General features: G+C 42.0%; 1 protein-coding gene across 1 annotated transcript in view; it reads left to right on the forward strand.

The window, feature by feature from the left end:
• Positions 1-23,047, forward strand: part of drc9 (dynein regulatory complex subunit 9) — a 37,047-nt gene extending 14,000 nt beyond the window's left edge. The window contains exons 5-10 of the mRNA XM_080186477.1: positions 113-194; positions 8,042-8,203; positions 11,776-11,850; positions 15,157-15,288; positions 17,078-17,179; positions 22,703-23,047. Coding sequence (XP_080042603.1) covers positions 113-194; positions 8,042-8,203; positions 11,776-11,850; positions 15,157-15,288; positions 17,078-17,179; positions 22,703-22,837 — 688 coding nt within the window. The 3' untranslated portion in view covers positions 22,838-23,047. The remainder of the gene's footprint in view (positions 1-112; positions 195-8,041; positions 8,204-11,775; positions 11,851-15,156; positions 15,289-17,077; positions 17,180-22,702) is intronic.

Consider the following 23,047-nt stretch of genomic DNA (forward strand, 5'->3'; position numbering starts at 1 on the left):
TTGTTAATCAGTGAGTTACTGTGGATTTTTACATATTTATGATAAAAAATTTTGCTATATATTCGTGTTGTTCATGCAATTTGAAAAACTTTCATTTTTACACATTTCACAGGGAGGAAGAAGGCAGAAGAAAAATTAAAGTTCTGAAAAAGCAGTTACAAAATTTACAAAAAGAAAGGGAGGCTGAACAACAGGTTCTGAGCTTTTTATTATCTGATATATTTTATTGTTCTTCACTACAGAATTATGCCTTTCAAACTCTGAACTTGAGAGTAGGACGTACAATTTCAAAATTTGTGATGCCATCAAACTGGGGATCGGGAGGAATCGTAGTGTCTGTAGTTAATGCTGAAGAGGACCAGGGCAAAATACAAGAAGATATTAACAAACTTGCAAAATAACTAACGTGTAATTGGCAAATGAATTTCAGTATTGGTGAGATGGTGCAATTTAGTAGGAAGTGTAAGGAAGCTGCTTACTTCTTAGATAATAAGAATCTAAATGAGATGGAGAAACAAGGGATGTAGGAACACTGATACAAATCACTTTAAGTAGCAATCTAGATTAATGAAGCCACAAGCAAAGTAAACAAAGTACTGGGGCCATTTCCAACGGGTTAAAATCAAAAAGCAGGGATGTTGCGTACAAACCTGGTTAGATCATACTTGGTACTGTGTGCATTTCTGGTTTCTTTGTTGCAGAAATCATGTAGAGGGCTGGAAAGGCATAAAATGCTTTACAAGGAGGATATAATATTGGAAAGAATGAACAGGCTGGAATTCTTTTCTCTAGAAAACAGTACATTGAGGGATGATCCCATAGTGATTTTGAACATTATGAATAGCTTATACAGTGGATGTGGAGAAGACATTTCCACACAAAAACAAAAATGCTGGAAGATTTTAATAGGTGTGACAGCATCTGTGGAGGAGAGAAGAGAGAGAGAGTCTGGGTGACCCTTCAAAATGTTGGCTCTATTCTCTCTCCACAGATATTGTCAAACCTGCTGAGATTTTCCAGCATTTTCTGTTTTTTTTCAGATTCCAGCATCCGCAATATTTTACTTTTACCTAGACATTTCTACAAATTGGCCAGTGGGTGAGCCCAAAGTTAGGGGTCATTAATTCAAGTTGATTACTATTAAATCCAAAAATGAGTACAGACAGAACCTTTCTTTCTGGTGGTTATAATGTAGAACTCACTACCAAAATTTATGCTGAAAACAGCATAAATAGCATAGATGTCTTTAAGGGGAAACGAGATAAACAGATGAGGAAGAAAGGAATAGAAGAATATGCTGATTGGGTTAGATGAAGAGAGTTAGGAGAAGGCTTATGTGGCACATTTACATTGGCATTCAGCAGCTGAGCCAAATGGCCTTTTTCTGTGCTATATATTCTGCGTAATTCATGATCCTCTGTTAATACAGCTGATTAAAAACATTGAATTAATCAGATGTTTTTTCCAAATAAATTAAGGCAATGTGGAAAATGTTATGTATAGTAATTTAGCTTGCAATCAGTGGTTTGTTTTTAATTGTTTAAATTGTTTAAAAGTGCTTTCTTGTCTAAAAGGGCCTGGTCAGATCTCTGTATAATGTTTAAAAAGAAGCGGAGAAATTAGCCCAATGCAAACTTAAGTAGATCCCCTGAGGCAGTCATATCTGCATGGCTTTTTAGTACCTTCAATGGTATTAATATCATTGAAGAATGCCACCCAGACTGTGTGGGAAGCATCTGTGGTACTACCTCCTCTGTGAATGAACTTATGTCTCTGCAGCACCACTTCAACAAATTTCTCCCTCAAATTCTTCTACTAGGCTGTTTTTTGGGAATCCAATGATTGAAACTTTATGGAGGGAAATATGCTCAATGTACATTTCTGAAAGTTTGAGAATTCTATAGTTTCCAGTAAGGGCTTGGAGGTAAAGCATCACATTCTGAAAGCAGGATGATCTGTTTAAGATAATTCCAGCCACTGGGATTCTCCATGGTTCAAAAACATTTATTCGTGGAATGGGTGACAATGGCACAACATTACATCCAACTGCTTTTGTGTTAAAAACTTGGCCAATTCAGTTGAGAAAATTTATGAAGATCACAGCATTTATGATAATAAAAGCACAGCCTTGTTGTCTGAAATTCCAATTTGAACACTATTCGGACATGGTGGATGAAAAATCAGGCAATCTGAAACAAAGTTTTATGTTCACAAAACCACCATTATCTTACAGCCATAGAGTCATACAGCACAGAAGCAAGCCCTTCAGTGCATCATGTCTATGCTGACCATCAGATACTCATCCCATTTACCAGCACTTGGTCCATAACCTACTGTGTCTTGGCAATTTAAGTGCTTGTCCAGATGCTTATTAAATGTTGTGAGAGTACCTGCGCCCATTGGCATCTCAGGCAGCAAGTTCCATATTTCCACCAGCCTCTGAGTAAAAACTGTTTTCCTCAAATCTCCTCTAAACCACTTACTCCTCATTTTAAACCTATGCCTCTGATCTTAAACACTTCTGTCATAAGGAAAAATTCTGACAATCTACCCTTTCCATGCCTCTTATCAGTTTGTATACCTCTATCAGATTCCCCCTCAGCCTCGAAGAACAAAGAAAATTACAGCACAGGAACAAGCTCTTCTGCCCTCCAAGCCTGCACTGACCATGCTGTCCGACTGAACTAAAACCCCCTACCTTTTCAAGGACTATATCCCTCCATTCCCATCCTATTCATGTATTTGTCAAGACGCCTCATATAAGTCACCATCGTATCTGCTTCCACTACCTTCCCCAGCAGCGAGTTCCAGGCACCCACCACCCAGTGTAAAAAACCTTGCCTCGTACATCTTCTTTAAATGTTACCCTTTGCACCTTAAACCTATGGCCCCTAGCATTTGAATCAGAAAAAGCTTTTGACTATCCACTCTGTCCATGCTCTCATAATCTAGATCTATCAGGTCATCCCTCAATCTCCATCATTCCAGTGAGAACAAACCAAGTTTCTCCAACCTCTTCTTATAACTAATGCTTTCCATATCCGGCAACAACCTGGTAACTCTTCTGTATCCTCTTCAAAGCCTCCACATCCTTCTGGTAGTGTGGTGACCAGAATTGAACACTATGTTCCAACTGCAGCCTAACTGAGGTTCTACAAAGCTGCAACATGACATGCTGATTTTTTAAACTCAGTGCCTCGGCTGATGAAGGCAAGCATGTCACATACTTTCTTGACTACCTTCTCCACCTGCGTTGCCACTTTGTGACCTTCGAGAGAATGGTCAGACCATGATAATGGATTCGGGAGATAATAAGAACATAAACATAAGAACATAAGAAATAGGAGCAGGAGTAGGCCATCTAGCCCTGGCTCAGTTCCACTTTCCCGCCTTCTCCCCATAACCCTTAATCCCCTTGCCTACCAAAAACCTATCTACCCGTGTCTTAAATATATTTAGCGAGGCAGCCTCCACCACTTCAATGGGCAGAGAATTCCAGAGATTCACCACCCTTTGAGTGAAGAAGTTCCTCCTCAACTCTGTTCTAAACTGCCCCCCCCTTATCTTGAGGCTGTGCCCTCTAGTCCTACTGTCCTTTCTGAGCGGGAAGAACCTCTCCACCTCTACCCTATCCATCCCATTCATCATCTTGTACGTCTCAATGAGATCTCCCCTCATCCTTCTAAACTCCAACGAGTACAAGCCCAGTTTATTCAGCCTCTCCTCATAGCTCAACCCCCTCAACTCCGGTATCAGCCTAGTGAACCTCCTCTGCACTCCCTCCAAGGCCAAAATATCCTTGCGCAAGTGCGACGACCAAAACTGCACACAGTACTCCAGCTGCAGCCTCACCAGTGCCCTGTACAGTTGCAGCAAGACCTCCCTACTTTTATATTCAATCCCCCTCGCTATGAAGGCCAGCATCCCATTCGCCTTCCTGACCACCTGCTGCACCTGCAGGCTGGGTTTTTGCGACTCATGCACAAGGACCCCCAGGTCCCTCTGCACAGTAGCATGCTGCAGCTTTTTGCCATGTAAGTAATAGTCCTTCCTACCATTATTCCTACCAAAGTGGACAACCTCACACTTGCCAACATTATATTCCATCTACCAGTTCCTCGCCCATTCGCTCAGCCTATCTAGATCCCTCTGCAGACTTTCCACACCCTCTGCACAATTTGCCGTTCCACCAATCTTTGTGTCATCAGCAAATTTCGACACCTTACACTCGGTTCCCTCCTCCAGATCATCTATATAAATGGTAAAAAGCTGAGGCCCCAGCACCGATCCCTGGGGCACTCCACTAGTCACCAACCGCCAATCCGAATAGCACCCATTGACACCCACTCTCTGCCTGCTATTTGACAGCCAATCCCCTATCCACGCTAACACCCTACCCCTAACTCCATGCCCCCTAACCTTTTGTAACAATCTCTTGTGTGGCACCTTATCAAACGCCTTCTGAAAATCAAGAAACACCACATCCACCGGTTCCCCTCTATCCACCGCACTAGACACAGCCTCATAGAATTCCAATAAATTCGTCAGACACGACTTCCCCTTAACGAAACCGTGCTGCGTCTGCTCTATCAAACAATTCTCCTCAAGATGCCTCGCTATTTTCTCCTTAATTACGGATTCAAGCATTTTACCTACAACAGACGTTAAACTAACCGGCATATAATTCCCTGCCTTTTGCCTACTACCCTTTTTAAACAACGGCGTAACATTAGCCGTTTTCCAATCTTCCGGCACTTCCCCGGAATCCAGCGAGGTTTGGAAAATAATCATCAAGGCATCCACTATCACTTCCACCATTTCTTTCAGAACGCTTGGATGCATTCCATCCGGTCCTGGGGACTTGTCCACCATCAGTCCCTCTAGTCTGTCGAGCACTGCCTCTCTAGTAACAATAATGTCATTCAGGCCCTCCACTCCTACCATCTTTGCATCGTTAACACCTGGCAAACTATTCACGTCCTCCCCTGTGAAGACCGAAGCAAAAAAGTTATTCAAGGCCTCAGCCATTTCCTCATCCCCCACCACTAAATTCCCCCTCTCATCCTCTAAGGGTCCAACGTTCACCCTAGTCAGCCTTCTCCTTTTTATATATTTATAAAAACTCTTACTATCCTTTTTTATATTTAGCACTAGCCCAGCTTCATAGTTTATCCTTCCTTTCTTTATCAACTTCTTCATCATTCTTTGTTGATATTTAAACCTCTCCCAATCCTCTTCTCGCCCACTACTCTTAGCCACTCTAAACACATCAGCTTTTAATTTAATACTGTCCTTTACCTCCTTCGTTATCCACGGCTGATTATCTCTCCTCCTACGATTCTTTTTAACCATCGGAATAAATTTCTGCTGAGCACCAAGAAAGATCTCCTTAAAGATCCTCCACTGTTCCTCAGCAGACCTACCTTTCAATCTGCTCCCCCAATCAACATTTGCCAATTCCTCTCTCATCCTATCGTACTCCCCTCTGTTCAAACAAAGGACACAGGTCTGGGAACCCACTTTTTCCTCCTCCATCTGCGTCAGAAACTCCACCATACAATGCTCACCCTTCCCAAGAGGATCCTTCACCACAAGGTCCCTAATTCTACCTGCCTCATTACATAACACCAGATCTAAGATAGCTCGCTCCCTCGTTGGCTCCAATACACACTGTTCAAGGAAACTATCCCGGCAGCATTCCAAGAACTCTTCCTCAAGCCCACCGCGTCCAACATGGGTCGACCAATCAATGTGTAGATTGAAATCCCCCATAATTATCGTCGTTCCATTCCTGCACGCTGCATTTATTTGCGCGTTAATAGCCTGCCCCACCTCCAAATCATTATCTGGGGGCCTATAGACGCCTATAGCAGTATAATACTGCTATATAAGATCCTGGTCAGACCCCACTTGGAGTACTGTGCTCAGTTCTGGTCGCCTCATTACAGGAAGGATATGGAAGCCATAGAAAGGGTGCAGAGGAGATCTACAAGGATGTTGCCTGGATTAGGTGGCATGCCTTATGGGAATAGGTTGAGAGAGCTCCGTCTTTTCTCCTTAGAGAGACAAAGGATGAGAGGTGACCTGACAGAGGTGTATAAGATGTTGAGTGGTATTGATCAAGTGGATTCTCAGAGGCTTTTTCCCAGGGCTGAAATGGCTGCCACAAGAGGACACAGGTTTAGGGTGCTGCAGAGTAGGTACAGAGGAGATGTCAGGCGTAGGTTTTTCACTCAGAGGGTGTTAGGTGCGTGGAATCGGCTGCCAGTGGTGGTATTGGAGGCAGATTCAATAGTGTCTTTTAAGAGACTTTTGGATAAGTATGTGGGACTTAGTAAGATAGAGAGTTATAGGTAAGCTAGTAGGTAGGGACATGTTCGGCGCAACTTGTGAGCCGAAGGGCCTGTTTGTGCTGTAGTTTTTCTGTGTTTTGTGATAATGTTCAATTCAAGTCTGTTCCCTACATACTTACAAGAAATATGTTCCAGTGGAATCTCAAATACTTGGTATTAGAAGTTAACAATTTAAATTATATCACAAATTAAGTCAGCAGCTATGTTAATCCCCCTACTCCAGGACCATCTGATGTCTCAGCCATGTCTCAGGTTGTCCTGCTTACTTCTGCATTGCCAGTTACACATTCTGATCACTTAATGGGCTATCATCAGCACTTGTCTTCACCATAATCACTACCATTTACGTTCTCTTTCTCTTTTTGTCCATGGCATCTTTGTCAATCTCCTTCTCACCACCGCCCCCACCCCACCCACACTCATAGTATAAATTTCACCCTATTTTCTGTGATCTTCAGCTCTGACAAAGGGTCACCCAGATTTGAAATGTTGACCCTATTCTTGATCCACAGATGCTGTCAAACTTGCTGAGATTTTGCAGCATTTTCTGTTCTCCTCTGCTCCAGGGAAAACAAACCCAATTTATCCAGTCTCTCATCATAGCTGAAACTTTCCATCCCAGGTAACATCCTGGTGAATTTGCTCTGCACCCTTTCCAGTGCAATCACATCCTTCCCATAGTATGACGACCATCTGGGCCTAACCAATGTTTTATAAAGTCATAACAAGACCTTCCTGCTCCTATATTCTATGCCCTGACTAATAAAGGCAAGCATTCTGTTTGTCTTCTTCACCACTCTATCTACCTCTGCTGCCACCTTCAGGGATCTATGGAGTTGTACACCAAGATCCCTTTGTTCCTCAATATTCCCTAGGGGCATACATTACATTGAGTATATCCCACCCTTAGACCTCTCAAAATGCATCACCTCACATTTATCAGGATTAAATTCCATCTGCCATTGCTCTGCCCAATTTATACCAGCTGATCTATCCTGTAGTCTAGGATTATCCTCCTCACTATCAACAACACCACCATTTTTCATCTGGAAACTTACTAATTATACCTCTACATTCACATCCAAGTCATTAATATATGACAACAGCAAGGATCCCAGCATCAATCCACGTGATACACCACTGATCACAGGCTTCCAATCACAAAAGCAATCCTCCATCATCGCCCTTTGCCTCCTATGAACGAGCTAATTTTGGACCCAACTTGTCTTGGATCCCATGGCATCCAAGGCCTTACCGAAGTACATTTAATCAACTGTGCTACTCTTATTATCTAGTAACTTTTTCAAAAAAACTCAATTAAATTTGTTAGACCGGCCCTCCCACCAACAAATCCATGCTGACTATCTTTGATCAATCCCTGCTTTTCCAAATGTTGATTAATCCTGTCTGTCAAAATTTTTTTCCAGTAATTTCCCTACCATGGACGTTGGACGAACTGACTTATCTGTGCTGCCCTGTAAAGGTGTCACATTAACTGTCCTCCAGTCATCTGGCACTTCACCTGTGGCCATCCAAGATTTAAATATGTCCACCGAGGTCTCCTTGGACAAAATTAGTTTTAAAACAGAAATACAAACATGTCTACTCAGTTTACTGATCATGCACAGTACTTGGAGAGATGTAAATTAATTGCAACCACTAAAACATCTTTTTCTTTTTCTGGCCAGAGTAAAAATGAGATGATTGCCCACCTAAAAGATCAGATGCAAGAGATGAAGGCAAAAACTGCCATGGAAGGAAAGTACATGAAGAAAAATGCAGAACTGCAGGTCTTCCAGACACAAAAGAAATGTACTGATGAGGAGAGTAGGCTACAGGAAGAGGTTCAGGTCAGAAAAATAAAGGGGACTCAAGCTGAAATGCTCTGACATTTTGTTGCTAGAAACATTTGGTAGACTTTTAAAGCAACAAAACAACAGTCCAGATTATGATCATTGTAATAGCAATTCTTTTGACATCTGTTACGTGCAATATACCAGTACATTTGTGCTCCAGATATTGGCACCAATATAGCTCTATAGTTTTACCACTAGTTATTAGAGATCCTTTTACCTCCCTGACAAAGAGTCATTGAGGTGTCCTATCTACTTGGAGTGGCAGCCTTCCAACAGCTGAAGCCATGGTGGTCAGCTCTTGTGTTAAGCATTGCTTGGTGTCATTCCAGAGCTCCACTCTGGTATGGCAATCGCTGCCACATTTGCTGCAGAGGGCTGAGAAGGTGCACAATTTGCTGGCCTCTGTTTTCTCTGGATCTTCTTCTTTGCCAGCTGAGCTTTTCGTTTCTACAAGTCTCTTCCAATGTTGTTCCAAACAGTCTGCCTCAATTGCCTTTCCCTAATTGCTCTTGATAAATTACTGGTGAGTCACCTCCTTGAATGCAACCGAGTGGCTATCTGCAACATTTCAGCGGACAGTTAGGAATCAATCACATTGCTGTGGCACCAGAGTCACGTAGATCAGACCGGGTAACATTGGCAGACTTACTTCCCTAAAAGACATTAGCGGATTACAAACCAGTCATTCCATAATCCAACTTCCTTTCAGCAGCTGGTACAGAAGAGGTATTCCCATATACTTAACCTCTTAATGGCAAGATGCCAGGCAAATCAGTGAAAGAAACTATAAACAGAGATATCAAATACAGAGAAAAAAGGGGATAAAGCATCCCCCATCTCTTGCAAGCATATTCAGATCATAAAGCAATTTAGCAAATGTGCGGGTTAGGTTGATTGTCTATGATAAATTGCCCCTTAATGTCATGGGGATTAAGAGGCCAAATATGTGGGGTTACAGGGTTAGAATAGGATTTGATTGGGATTGTTGTTGGTGCAGGCTCGATGGGCCAAATGGTCTCCTTCTGCATTGTAGGTTTCTGTGATTCTCCCAGTTGTCAGTGTCAATGTCTGCCTTTTTCATATCTCACTTCCTGGTGTCATAGAATCTCTAAGTGCAGGAGGAGGCAATTCAGCCCATCAAGCCTGCACCAACAACAATCCCACCCAGGCCCCATCCCCATATAATGGGTGTACAGCCATCATCTATTCGATGAAATTGGCTGAATCAATATATTGTTGGCTTAGCAATGAGTCTATGTTGATGGAGTTTGCATACTCCAGGACCTCTAAATTGGTGAGCTTTTCCTGACAAGAGATGTTGGGGCCGAGTCTGAGACCGTTCAGCCTTTTCTCCTGTCAGCATACATTGTCCTAGTTTCTTTACTGTAGAGTAGTTCACTGAGATGTATTTACCTTAGCTAGTCTCCTAACACTAAGGGGCAATTTTGCATGGCCAGTCAACCTAACCAGCACATCATTTGGACTGTGGGAGGAAACTGGAGCACCTGGAGGAAACCCATGTAGACATAGGGAGAACATGCAAACACCGCACAGTTACCCAACGGGATTCGAACTTGGGTCCATGGCGCTGAGAGGGAGCGGCGCTAACCATTGTGTCACTGTATCCTTGTAGCTGAGGCATGGATGCTTAGGAGATCTTGACCCAGGGGCTAGTTCACTGCACATAATGTCTTTGGGTGTGCAGCCATCATCTATCCAATGAAATTGGCTTAATCAATGCATATACTGTTGACTTAGCAACGAGTCTATGTTGTTGGAGTTTGCATACCCCAGGACTGCTAAATTGGTGAGCTTTTCCTGATAAGAGATGTTGAGGCTATGTCTGAGACCGTTCAGCCTTTTCTCCTGCCAGTGTAAATTGCACTTTAGATTAGTTCACTGAAGATGCAGGTTTAGTACACCTAAAATTGGCATTTTAAATCAATGTTCCAGACTGTCATACTCAGCACTGACTTTACATCTGCAATGTCTGTATTGATTTTAATGTCAAGTGACAGATTGCTGATGACACTGGGATTCTCCAACCTCCAGCGTACATTGTCAATACTGATAGATGGTGATATGATATCATCCTGTACCATGACATTTGTTTTTCTGATGCTGATGGTCAAGCCAAACATTTTACAGATGTGAGAGAGTCTGTCCAGTTGCTGCTGAAGGTATCCTTCAGTATGGAATGCTAGCACAGCAACGTCAGCGTAGAACAAATCTCTGATGAGGACTTGGCTCACCTTCATCTCAGGTGAACAAGGTTGAACGGCTGTTCATGAATCCTGGTATTTAAGTAGACATCCTCTGCAAATGTCTTGAAGGTATAATGACAGCAGCAAAGAGAATACAGGGTCCTGATGTTGCCCTGTCATAGCTGACCATTCCCATCATGTTGTCATTGGAAAAAGATCACACTGAGCAGCTTTGGCAAGCATCCAATTTTGTCCAACAGCTTAAATAGACTGCCTTTTCTCACATGGTCATACACCTTGATGAAATTAATAAAAGCAACATAAAGAGGTCTCCTTTGTTCACGGCAATATCCTTGCAACTGCAGGCGATCATGTCATTTGTAGATCTTCCAGTTCTGAAATCACACTGGGATTCAGGGTGGATGCATTCAACCAGGACAAGCAATTTGATGAGGGCAACATAGGCAAATACTTTCCTCATGGTGTTCAGCAGGGAGATACCTCATTGCTGTTGAAATGCTGCTGTTGCCCTTGTGTTTGTACAGGATCACAATCATTGCATTGCACAAAGATTTTGAAGCACTGTCGCTCTCTCCAGGAGAGACAGAGAAGTTCATGAAGATGCAGGAGTGCCAGTTTCTCATGCTTGATGAATTCAGCAGTGAAGCATCAGCACTTGGAGCTTTGCCCAGGGCAAGCAAATCAATCTTTTGCTAAACTGCCCTGACTACTAACTTGACTGAAATCAATCAACCAAACTCAGAGAAGAGATGACTTTGTGTGGCTCAGTACTACATCTAAACTACTCAATGAGCTACCAAAGTTACCATCTTTCTGTAATTCAAATTCCAGACACATTTAAAAAACAATTAGTGACTTTTGCATAAAGAGGTTCATACTATAACCGGTTTCAACTGACAACTTGCCCAGTTACTATCCTTATTATTTTTAATAACAGATTAGTTTTGCTATTAATCTTGCCAGTGACCTCTCCATTTTTACACCAAATGAAGTGAAACCACATTCCATAATCCCCCACCACTATCTATCAGCAGTCAAGTTTTCCTAAGTGCTTAAGGATTTGTAGTATACAATGGTACGGGGTGAGGAATGAATAGAATTGATTTCGAACAAACTGGAGCGATAGATAGCAGGGACATTTATTGGACGAATGTTGTGAACATAACGTGAGCATCTTTAATGTTGCTTAGTAGAGGAGATGACCATTATATTACAATGCACTTGAATCTCTAATAGCTAAAATGTTCAGACTTTTCAATGGAGTACAATATTGATGGTGTATTTCTAAGCCAACATTTTAAAATCTCTTATATTCCCTTAAATTTTCTTCTCTTTAACCAGCTCTTGAAAAGTAAAATTGACCAGGAGATTCGGATACATTCAGAGATTGAAAAGTTCCTGAAGCAAAATCAAGCAGTAAGTATCGATGTTCTTCAAATTAAATGTAAAGAACTTTAATACTCTTAATATAAAAATAAATGGACATGTCTGAATTACATAAGCAATTTTGAATCTCAGATAGTGCTACATCTCAACTCACAAATCTATTAATAATATTAATAATTTTCCCCAACCATGTCAGAGTTGGGATTAGTCCTAGTCCCTGGAAATCTATTCACAAAAAGTTTGAGAAGCTTAAAAAATTTTAAATGTTTCACTGAGACTCAGTCAGACAAAGGTATCATTTGTACACCTGATTTCATAGAGACTTCATCTAATAGCCACTGAGTTAAAGCAATCTTCTAATGTGGAGAAGAATAATTTCTCTAATCCTCTTATCCCTTAGAGTATATACCCCACTAATAATTGATCAACAATCATTCGTTCTTCAAAACTCATCCTACCCTTGTCTTTAACTAGCTCCCAATGTTTCATCTGTCATTTAATTCACCAATTTAGGATGGCTTCCTCTTATCTCACTGAGATGAGTTAATCTCAAGTTCAACAATTTTACATGCATCAGTTTTCAATGTGAATAAACTTAGGATATATTCATTACTTTCCAAGTGTCTTATTTTAACAGCATTTCTCCAGCTCCATTATCTACAACTGTTTCTAGCACAGTATCATTTGTCACTAGATGTGCAGTACACTAGTTAAGGAAATAGTCCTACTTGCATGCAAAGAACCTATCACCCTTATGACCATTACATTTGTCTTGTCCAAGTCATAAATGACTTTCTCTGCCACTGTGACAAAGGCAAACTAACTCTTCTTATTCTTCTCACCATGTCACAATCTTTGACACAGTTGATCACACCATCCTCCTCCAACTCACCCTAGTTTGATTCTTATCTATTCAATAATAGCCACAGAATTGATATCAGTGACCTTTCTTCCCATCTCACACAGTTACTTCATACCTCTCATGGCTTTATCCTTGTGTCTCTCCTATTTCTCATCTAATGTTGCTCAGTTGGTATGATTTACATAGATGATTTGGAGTTTGAGACCAAGTGTAGTATGTCAAAATTTACAGATGACACTGAAATGAGTGGCAGAGCAAAGTGTGCAGAGGACGCTGAAGGTCTGCAAAGGGATATAGATAGTCTTGAGTGGGCAAGAGTCTGTTGGTAAATGTGAGGTCACCCATTTTGGTAGGAATAACAGCAAAATGGACTATTATTTAAATGGTAAAAATTGCAGCATGCTGCTGTGCAGAGGGACCTGGGTATCCTTGTGCATGAATCACAAAAAGTTGGTTTGCAGGTACAGCGAGTAATTAAGAAGGCAAATGGAATTTTGTCCTTCATTGCTAGAGGGATGGAGTTTAAAAACAGTGAGATTATGTTGCAGCTGTATAAGGTGCTGGTGAGGCCACACCTGGAACATCTGTGTACAACTTTGGTCTCCTTACTTGAGGAAGGATATACTACCAGTGCAGAGGAAATTCACCAGGTTGATTCCGGAGTTGAGAGGGTTGGCTTATGAGGAGAGACTGAGTAGACTAGGGCTATACTCACTGGAATTCAGATGAATGAGGAAAGATCTTATAGAAAAATATAAGATTATGAAGGAAATAGATAAGACAAAAGCAGGGAAGTTGTTTGCGCTTGCAGGTGAGACTAGAATGAGAGGGCATGGCCTCAAAATAAGGGGGAGCAGATTTAAGACTGAGTTGAGGAGGAACTTCTTCACACAAAGGGTTGTAAATCTGTGGAATTCCCAGCCCAGTGAAGCAGTTGAGGCTACCGCATTGAATGTTTTAAGGCAAGAATAGATTTAGCCTATTTTTGAACAGCAAAGGAATTAAAGGTTATGGTGAGCAGGCAGGTAAGTGGAGCTGAGTCCACAAAAAAGATCAGCCATGATATTATTGAATAGTGGAGCAGGCTCGAGGGACCAGATAGCCTACACCTGCTCCTAGTTCTTATGTTCTCTGAGTCACAAAGTTCTGTATTCAAGCCCTGGAGCAAGACTTGAACTGAAATCAAGGTTGACATTTCAGCGCAGTATTTAAGGAGCACGGCCCTGCTTTTTGGATGAAACTTTAAATGAGGTTCCATCTGCTTAATCAGGTGGATGTAGAATATCCCATGGCATTATTTCAAATAGAGAATTGCCCATAGTCTCATGGCCAATATTTATCCCACAATTAACATCACAAAAAAAGCTGACCACATTTCTGGGACTGTGCTAAGTGCAAATGAGCATTCCCTATATTACAATAGTGACTATATTTCAGTAAGTAGTGACACATTTAGACATTTGGTGCTTGTGAAAAGTGCCATATAAATGCATGTCTTTTTTTTAAACATGATACTGTTTGGTGACAATATCCAAAGCATGTACATAGTTGATATTCAGCTCTACCTCTCCACTACCTCTCTCAAATCTTCCACTGTCAATCCTGAGCCTGAATGGAATATGTTGATCTCACAAGGTGACAGAAGCCTTTGGCTTAAAGAGGGGTCCATGTTCTCATTTGTGGTCAACATTCACTGATCCCTAAACAAAATATTATGAATACTGGAAATCTTAAATACAACAGAAAATGCTAGAAATACTCAGCAGGACAGGCAGCATCTATGGTGAGAGAAACAGAGTTAATGTTTCAGGCTGTGACCTTTCATCAGAACTTCTAATCTCTAATGGGAACATATCTGAACAGATAATTCATGGACTTTGTTCAGCTGTGATGCCTCCCTGTCTACAAACACTCAAGTTTAGGTTTTCCAATTTTAATGTTAGTAGTGACTCCATTTACCAATATTAAAATAGCAGTCATTAGAAAATCTAAGCCTTACGATGTGTTAAAAGAGTAACCCTTTCCACTCGGTACTGTAAGAACTATAGATATATACTCCTGGCAAAGGGGAAAGTCTTCAGGAGTGGGAAGGAAAAAATATTTATTGCTGATTGCAGTTTGTTCAGCTTCACATATAACTTTGTTGTTAAATTAGATAAATCGAGGCCTTAAAATAAAATAGCTATAATTAAAAAGATAAAAAAGGGCATTAAAGTGGAGTGACAAATTAAAAACCTCATCTAGACCATTATCTTGCCTGTTGATTGTTAAGATACAATATCAAAACAAAAATACTTAAGCATCACATCGAATACCAGTAATTATTATAAATATAAAACATTTGTGACAAACCCAGTGAGGGAATAGAAAGATAGTCACAATATTCTGTCTTAATATTTTAAACATACTCAATTTTTCTGCTGATTAAAATACCTTGGAGTCCTACTTTTATTGCTTCTCCATTTGTCAATCAGGAACTGGAAGAAAATCTGGAATTTTGGATGGAAAAATATGATAAAGATGTTGAATCAAAGCAAGCTGAACTGAGTACTCTGAGAACATCTAAGATCGCTGATCTACAGCGGCTCAAAGAATACTCGGAAAAGGTAATGTCACTGATCTACCTATTACATGTTACAAAAGATAATATCCCAGTCTAAGGAAGTCCCCTATTACAACCATTCTATAGTTTTTGTATCTTTCTCTCAAAATTTACGCCTCTATATCTTACTTGATATTGGTGACTTATAGAGGACTATGATTTTTTTTATTGTTTCTCAACTCGAAACAAATAGATTCCATCTTTGACTAGTCTAGGACATCTCTCTCCAGCTATGTAATATTCTCCTTAATCAATACTGCCCTCCCAACTCCCTGTTTTCCACTCTACTTTTCCTGAACACCCTGTATCTAGGAATACTGAGAACCTGGTCTTGCCTTTATTTGAGCCAGGTCCACATTATCGCCACAACACCTTATTTCCATGTGATATGTGTATGTGCAGATCACCAACCTTATTTGCCACATTCTGTGCATTTACTTATATGCACAGGTAAGGGTTATTTAGATCTTACTGCATCCCTTCTTCATCAGACTCCTCTTCATAGTTTACTTTTCTTTACTTTAGTGCTGTCTATTACTCACAATCATCGTGTGTGGGTTGTTTCTCCATTCCAATGTAATGCAACATCTTGGTCCTTTCGTCCCTGCCAGGTTAAGTTAAACTCTCTCCAACAATATTAGCGAATCACTCTGCCAGGACATTGTTTTCAGTTCTGTGAGGAACAGCCTGTATAGGTCTCACCTCCTCAAAAACCCATTGTAATGTCTCAGAAATCTAAAATTCTCTCTGCTGCACCATTTCTCCAGTCATGCATTCAGCTGCTGTATCCTCTTGTTTCTATACTGATGGCATGTGGACTGGGAATAATTACTGCCTTTGAGGTCTCTTTCTTAGCTCTGTAAAATCTGCTTTCAGAACCATAACCCTTAATACAGATATGATCACAACCTCTGGATGTTCACTCTTCCTACACACGTGAATTGTGCAGCACTCAGTGACCTCCTTTACCAGTGAGGTTACATACCATTCTGGAATCATATCTGTGGCTGCAGAAATTCCCATCATTCCCCTGATAGCCTTTCCTAGAAGCTACAGAATTGAGGTGTCCTGCCTTGACTCTATCTAAACTATTTACCTCTCTAGTTAAAATTGTTTAATCAATTATTTTAGATCTATAGAATCATTTATTTGTCTAGCTTTTAAAATTTAATTAGGAATAGCAAGTTACAGATTCAAGAGCAAAAATAAAACTACAATAGCTGTCATCTTGTGATGTAACTTCTTGATTTTTGTTTACTTTGAAATTCCAGTTTCTGATTCTCTCCGACTCGTAACTCTCAGCGCTGTGGAATTTCTGAACTTTGGAAACCACAGCTCATCCAGGACTATGAAATTTATTCCATGACTGAAAGCCAGCTGTCTGCAGACATGCAGAAATACAGCAAGGCCTGTGGCCGTTCCATGTGTTGTCACCCTGGCCAGAGGTGACAGTAAAGAAACACGTGCTTTGAAAATTAGTTCTGCAGAACTATGTAGAACGATTGTCTTTATCTTCAAAGAAAACTGTATGCATAATCACACAACTCCAAATAATTTATCTCACTGAATTGTTTTGAGATATTTGAGAGACATAGAATAATTGTCATGTTCTTTCACTGCATTGCTTAAAAAACACATGGGGCTAAACATTCCAATAGTGACGTAAGTGTTGATCCATTAGAATATCTTGAAACATGTCCTGGACTGAGCTTTTCCTTCATTATTTTGTTTCAGATTAATATAATTAGGAGAGAGAAAATGTCCACTGATATTTTTCTATTCTATCCCTTCAGTACTTGACATATGAACGAACGATAATCGAGGATAGGGTTGAGAGAGAAAATGAATGGAAGCAAAGGACACGGGAAGAGACAGAATTTAGAAGCATTATTAAGGTAATATTACAAGTAAGGGTTTTACTGAATTATATGAAACATAATATTCAAGTGAGGGCCTGGGATCAACTCAATTGAATTGTTGATGTCTGGTTGTAAAAAGCTCATTTGAATGAGGCAATTTACAATTGTAATTTGTATTATTGCAATTTATACAAATTGCAATCTTCACAATTTAATCATGAAGTTGAACATGTATCATTTTCCACCAGATTTACGCTGAATCAAGTGGATTTTCAATGGGCTTTGGGCTCCAATTATTGGGACCAAATCATGACCTAGAGCCTATGCTTAAAAGTGAGATGGCTCAGCGATCTTCCCAGAGGTAGTTTCCTAATTGGCTGCCTCCACACTCACCATCCAATTAAGAAAAGCAGACCCTTGATATTGCAGACCCAGTCAGAGATTGAGTGATTCTAGAACCTCGGGAAGCAGAGAGGTGGATACTGCTGAGGCAGGTCATGAGGACGCTAGCATGGGGATGACCATGCCGGCTTGCACAACAGTGAAGAAATTATCAAGATCTACTCCGGCAGGTCCATCAGGGTGGAGGGAAAATCCCTTTACTGGCTTAGAATCATCCACACTTGTAGGTAAGAAGCCTCGAGCTCCAATAGTCCTCCAGCCTGCCATAATGGGACCGCCTCCATGTGTGGTAGGGAGCTGCTCTACTGGCCATAAAGTTGTTCTAATTGAGGCCATAACCTGTATTATAAATTGCCTGCCTCTACAGCCTATTTTCCTGGCCCTCAACACTTATCCCATCCCCAAAGCCTCCAAATTCCTCATTACGGGGCCATGAAAATCCAGCCCAAGGATGTTCCATTCACTAAAATATTACTACAATTATTAAAAAAAACTTCATGCCATTATATTAGCAAAATCATTACCAAATTATGTTTATTCAAAGGAAAAACAAGTCTAAAACAACAATCAGAGAGCTCAGTAAGAAGTCTCACAACACCAGGTTAAAGTCCAATAAGTTTATTTGGTAGCAAAATCCACTAGCTTTCGGAGCGCTTGCTGCTCCTTCGTCAGCTGAGTGGGAGGTCTATTCACAAACAGGGCATATAAAGACAGAAACTCAATTTACAAAATAATGATTGGAATGCGAGTCTTTACAGGTAATCAAGTCTCAAAGATACAGACAATGTGAGTGGAGAGAGTGTTAAGCACAGGTTAAAGAAATGTGTATTGTCTCCAGCCAGGACAGTTAGTGAGATTTTGCAAGCCCAGGCAAGTCATGCGGGGGGCTGTGTTACAGATAATGTGACATGAACCCAAGATCCCAGTTGAGGCCGTCCTCATGTGTGCAGAACTTGGCTGTCAGTCTCTGCTCAGCGACTCTGCACTGTTGTGTGTTGTGAAGGCTGCCTTGGAGAATGCATGCCTGAATGCCCATGATCACTGAAGTGCTCCCCAACAGGAAGAGAATACACTTGCCTGGTGATTGTCAAGTGGTGTTCATTCATCCGCTGTCGTAGTGTCTGCAGCGTCTCCTCAATGTACCATGCCTCGGGACATCCTTTCCTGCAGAGTATCAGGTAGACAGCGTTGGCTGAGTTACAGGAGTGTGTACTGTGTACCTGGTGGATGGTGTTCTCATGTGAGATGATGGCATCCGTGTCGATGATCCAACACATCTTGCAGAGGTTGCTATGGCAGGGTTGTGTGGTGTCGTGGTCACTATTCTGCTGAAGGCTGGGTAGTTTGCTGCAGACAACAGTCAGTTTGAGGTTATGCGGTTGTTTGAAGGCAAGTGAGGTCCTTGGCAAGATGTTCGTCTTCATCAATGGCATGTTGAAGGCTCCACAGAAGATGCTATAGCTTCTCTGCTCCAAGGAAGTACTGGATGGCAAAGCGTACTCTGTCCGCTGTCTCCCGTGTTTGTCTTCTGAGGAGGTTGGTGCGGTTTTTCGCTGTGGCACATCAGAACTGTCAATTGATGAGTCAAGCGCCATATCCTGTTCTTATGAGGACACCTTTCAGTGTCTGGAGGTGTCTGTTGCAATCCTTCTTGTCTGAGCAGATCCTGTGTATACAGAGGGGGCTTGTCCATAGGGGATGGCTTCTTTAACATGTTTAGGGTGGAAGCTGGAGAAGTGGAGCATTGTGAGGTTACCCGTGGGCTTGCAGTACAGTGAAGTGCTGAGGTGACCGTCCTTGATGGAGATGCATGTGTCCAAGAACACACGCATGGACACACACATCTCCATCAAGGACGGTCACCTCAGCACTTCACTGTATTGCAAGCCCACAAATAACCTCACGATGCTCCACTTCTGCAGCTTCCACCCTAAACACGTTAAAGAAGCCATCCCCTATGGACAAGCCCTCCATATACACAGGATCTGCTCTGATGAGGAAGATTGCAAGACACCTCCAGACGCTGAAAGATGCCCTCATAAGAACAGGATATGGCACTCCACTCATCGATCGACAGTTCCAATGCGCCACAGTGAAAAACTGCACCGACCTCCTCAGAAGACAAACACAGGAGATGGCGGACAGAGTACCCTTCGTAGTCCAGTATTTCCCAGAGTGGAGAAGCTACAGCATCTTCTCTGGAGCCTTCAACATGTCATTGATGAAGACGAACATCTCGCCAAGGCCATCCCCACACCCCCACTTCTTGCCTTCAAACAACCACACAACCTCAAACAGACCACTGTCAGCAGCAAACTACCCAACCTTCAGGAGAACAGTGACCACGACAACACACAACCCTGCCACAGCAAACTCTGCAAGACGTGTCGGATCATCGACACGGATGCCATCATCTCACGTGAGAGCACCATCCATCGGGTACACGGTACATACTCTTGCAACTCGGCCAATGTTGTCTACCTGATATGCTACAGGAAGAATGTCCTGAAGCATGGTACATTGGGGAGACAATGCAGATGCTATGGTAGCAAATGAATGAACACTGCTCAACAATCAGGCTGAAGAACCTGTTGTGGGCCGCAGGGCCTGTTTTTTGCTGTAGTTTTTCTATGATTCTACAGCCTAGTAGGTAAAACAAAGAACAAAAACAAAGAACAAAGAACAGGCCCTTTGGCCCTCCAAGCCTGTGCCGCTCATTGGTCCAACTAGACCATTTGTTTCTTTCCCTCCATTCCCAGTCTGCTCATGTGACTATCCAGGTAAGTCTTAAAAGTCTTTCCAGGGAGAACAACCCCAGTCTACCCAATCTCTCCTCATAGCTAAGACCCTCCATACCAGGCAACATCCTGGTAAACCTTCTCTGCACCCTCTCTAAAGCCTCCACGTCCTTCTGGTGGTGCGGCGACCAGAACTGGACGCAGTACTCCAAATGTGGCCTCACCAGCGTTCTATACAGCTGCAACATCAGACTCCAGCTTTTATACTCTATATCCCGTTCTATAAAGGCAAGCATACCATATGCCTTCTTCACCACCTGTGCTGCCACCTTCAAGGATTTGTGGACTTGCACACCTTGGTCCCTCTGTGTTTCTATACTCTTGATGGCCTTGCCATTTATTGCATAACTCCCCCCTACATTAGTTCTTCCAAAATGCATCACCTCGCATTTATCTGGATTAAATTCCATCTGCCATTTCTCCACCCAATTTTCCAGCCTATATCCTGCTGTATTGTCCTACGATGTTCACAGCTATCTGCAAGTCCAGCCATCTTCGTATCATCCGCAAACTTGCTGATAACACCAGTTGCACCTTCTTCCAGATCATTTATATTTATCACAAATAGCAGTGGTCCCAGTACAGAGCCCTGCGGAACACCACTGGTCACAGACCTCCAGCCGGAAAAAGACCCTTCGACTGCTACCCTCTGTCTCCTGTGGCCAAGCCAGTTCTCTACCCATCTATCCACCTCTTCTTGTATCCCATGAGCCTTAACCTTCTTAACCAACCTGCCATGAGGGACTTTGTCAGACGCCTTACTGCAATCCATGTAGACGACATCCACTGCCCTTCCTTCATCAACCGTTTTTGTCACCTCCTCAAAAAACTCCGCCAAATTTGTAAGGCACGACCTCCCTCTTACAAAACTATGCTATCACTAACGAGATTGTTCCGTTCTAAATGCGCATACATCCTATCTCTAAGAATCATCGCCAACAATTTCCCTACCACGGACGTCAAGCCCATCGGCCTATAATTACCCGGATTATCCCTGCTACCCTTCTTAAATAATGGTACCACATTCGCTATCCTCAGAGACCTCACCTGTGTCCAGTGAAGAGACAAAGATTTCGGCCTATAATTACCCGGATTATCCCTGCTACCCTTCTTAAATAATGGTACCACATTCGCTATCCTCAGAGAACTCACCTGTGTCCAGTGAAGAGACAAAGATTTCTGTCAGAGGCCCAGCAATTTTATCTGTCTCCCTGAGTAGTCTAGGATAGATTTAGAGATAAGATTGGCGCAACTTGTGGGCCAAAGGGCCTATTTGTACTGTAGTTTTTCTATGAATCACCAGGCAAGAGTGTTCTCTTCCTGTTGGGGAACACTTCAGCGTCATGGGCATTCGGCCTCTGATCTTCAGGTAAGCATTCTCCAAGATAGCCTTCACAACACATGATAGCGCAGAGTCGCTGAGCAGAAACTGATAGCCAAGTTCCGCACACGCCGGGATCTTGGGTTCATGTCACATTATCTGTAACCCCTCCGTGACTTGCCCGGGGTTGCAAAATCTTACCAACTGTCCTGTCGGGCGACAATGCATATCTCTTTAACCTGTGCTTAATGCTCTCTCCACTCACATTATCTGTACCTTTGAAACTTGATTACCTGTAAAGACTTGCATTCCAACCATTATTTTGTAAATTGAATTTGTGTCTTTATATGCCCTGTTTGTGAATAGAACTCCCACTTGCCTGACAAAGGAGCAGCAAATGCTCCGAAAGCTAGTGGATTTTGCTACCAAATAAACCTGTTGGACTTTAACAATGAGACGTCTTACTGTCTTTACCCCAGTCCAACACCGGCATCTCCACATCAGCGAGCTGGCAGCTCAGACGCAGCATTGGGAATGCTGGCCACTGCTTAGATTGTGCCTGGATCATAAGAATGCCTTGGGAGCGTGCACCCTCCCAAACTGGTGAATGAAATCTGGGGATAGGAGGGCCTAATAATACGCAGGTGCCAGTGAATGGAAAGAAAGTTAGGTGATGGGGTGGAGGTTCATGAGACTGGCAGTTTTCTGTGTGGAGAATCGTGATTTCATGGGAGGCAATCAATGTTGCTCAGGTTTCCTCCCATGGTCCAGAGTGCCTAAATAGAAAAGCCAACCCTCTGAATCTGCAATGGTCTACCAGGATTCACGAGGCAGTATCCCCAAGTGGCCCAACTGCCACTGGAAAAGGTTGTTATCGGTCTTCACCGCTGTCTCCTCACCATTTTTGCAGCAATCCTTGCATCTCAGCCTTTCCTGAGGGCTGGGAAAGTCCACAATTTCATCCATACTGTACTATCATCAACATCCCTTGATTTCCTTTTTCCTTTTGTATAAAACAATACTATTTTCTCCTCACAGCTCCAGTCATGGTGGCGAGGAGTCATGGTTCGCAAAGGAATTGGAATCTACAAACACATTAAAAGAAAAGGTGGAGAAAACAAAGGAAAGGGAAAAGGCAAAGGAAAGGGAAAAGGGAAGGCTGATAAGAAGTGAAACCCTTTATATGTACACATTTTTACCCACCACCCATCAAATCATTTATTTTGTTTTAAAATGTAAGGACAATTCAAATCAATTGAAAAAGCCTATTTTATTTAGTTCAGTAGTATTGATTAAAGTTACAATTTAAAAATCATCTGCTAATCACAGCAGAACTTAAAATTTCTTTATTCTGTCAATAAACGTGTTTTTAATGTTATACCA

This window comes from Carcharhinus amblyrhynchos, chromosome 3, assembly GCF_965287045.1.
Source record: "Carcharhinus amblyrhynchos chromosome 3, sCarAmb.v2.hapA, whole genome shotgun sequence".
Taxonomy (NCBI): Eukaryota; Metazoa; Chordata; class Chondrichthyes; order Carcharhiniformes; family Carcharhinidae; genus Carcharhinus; species Carcharhinus amblyrhynchos.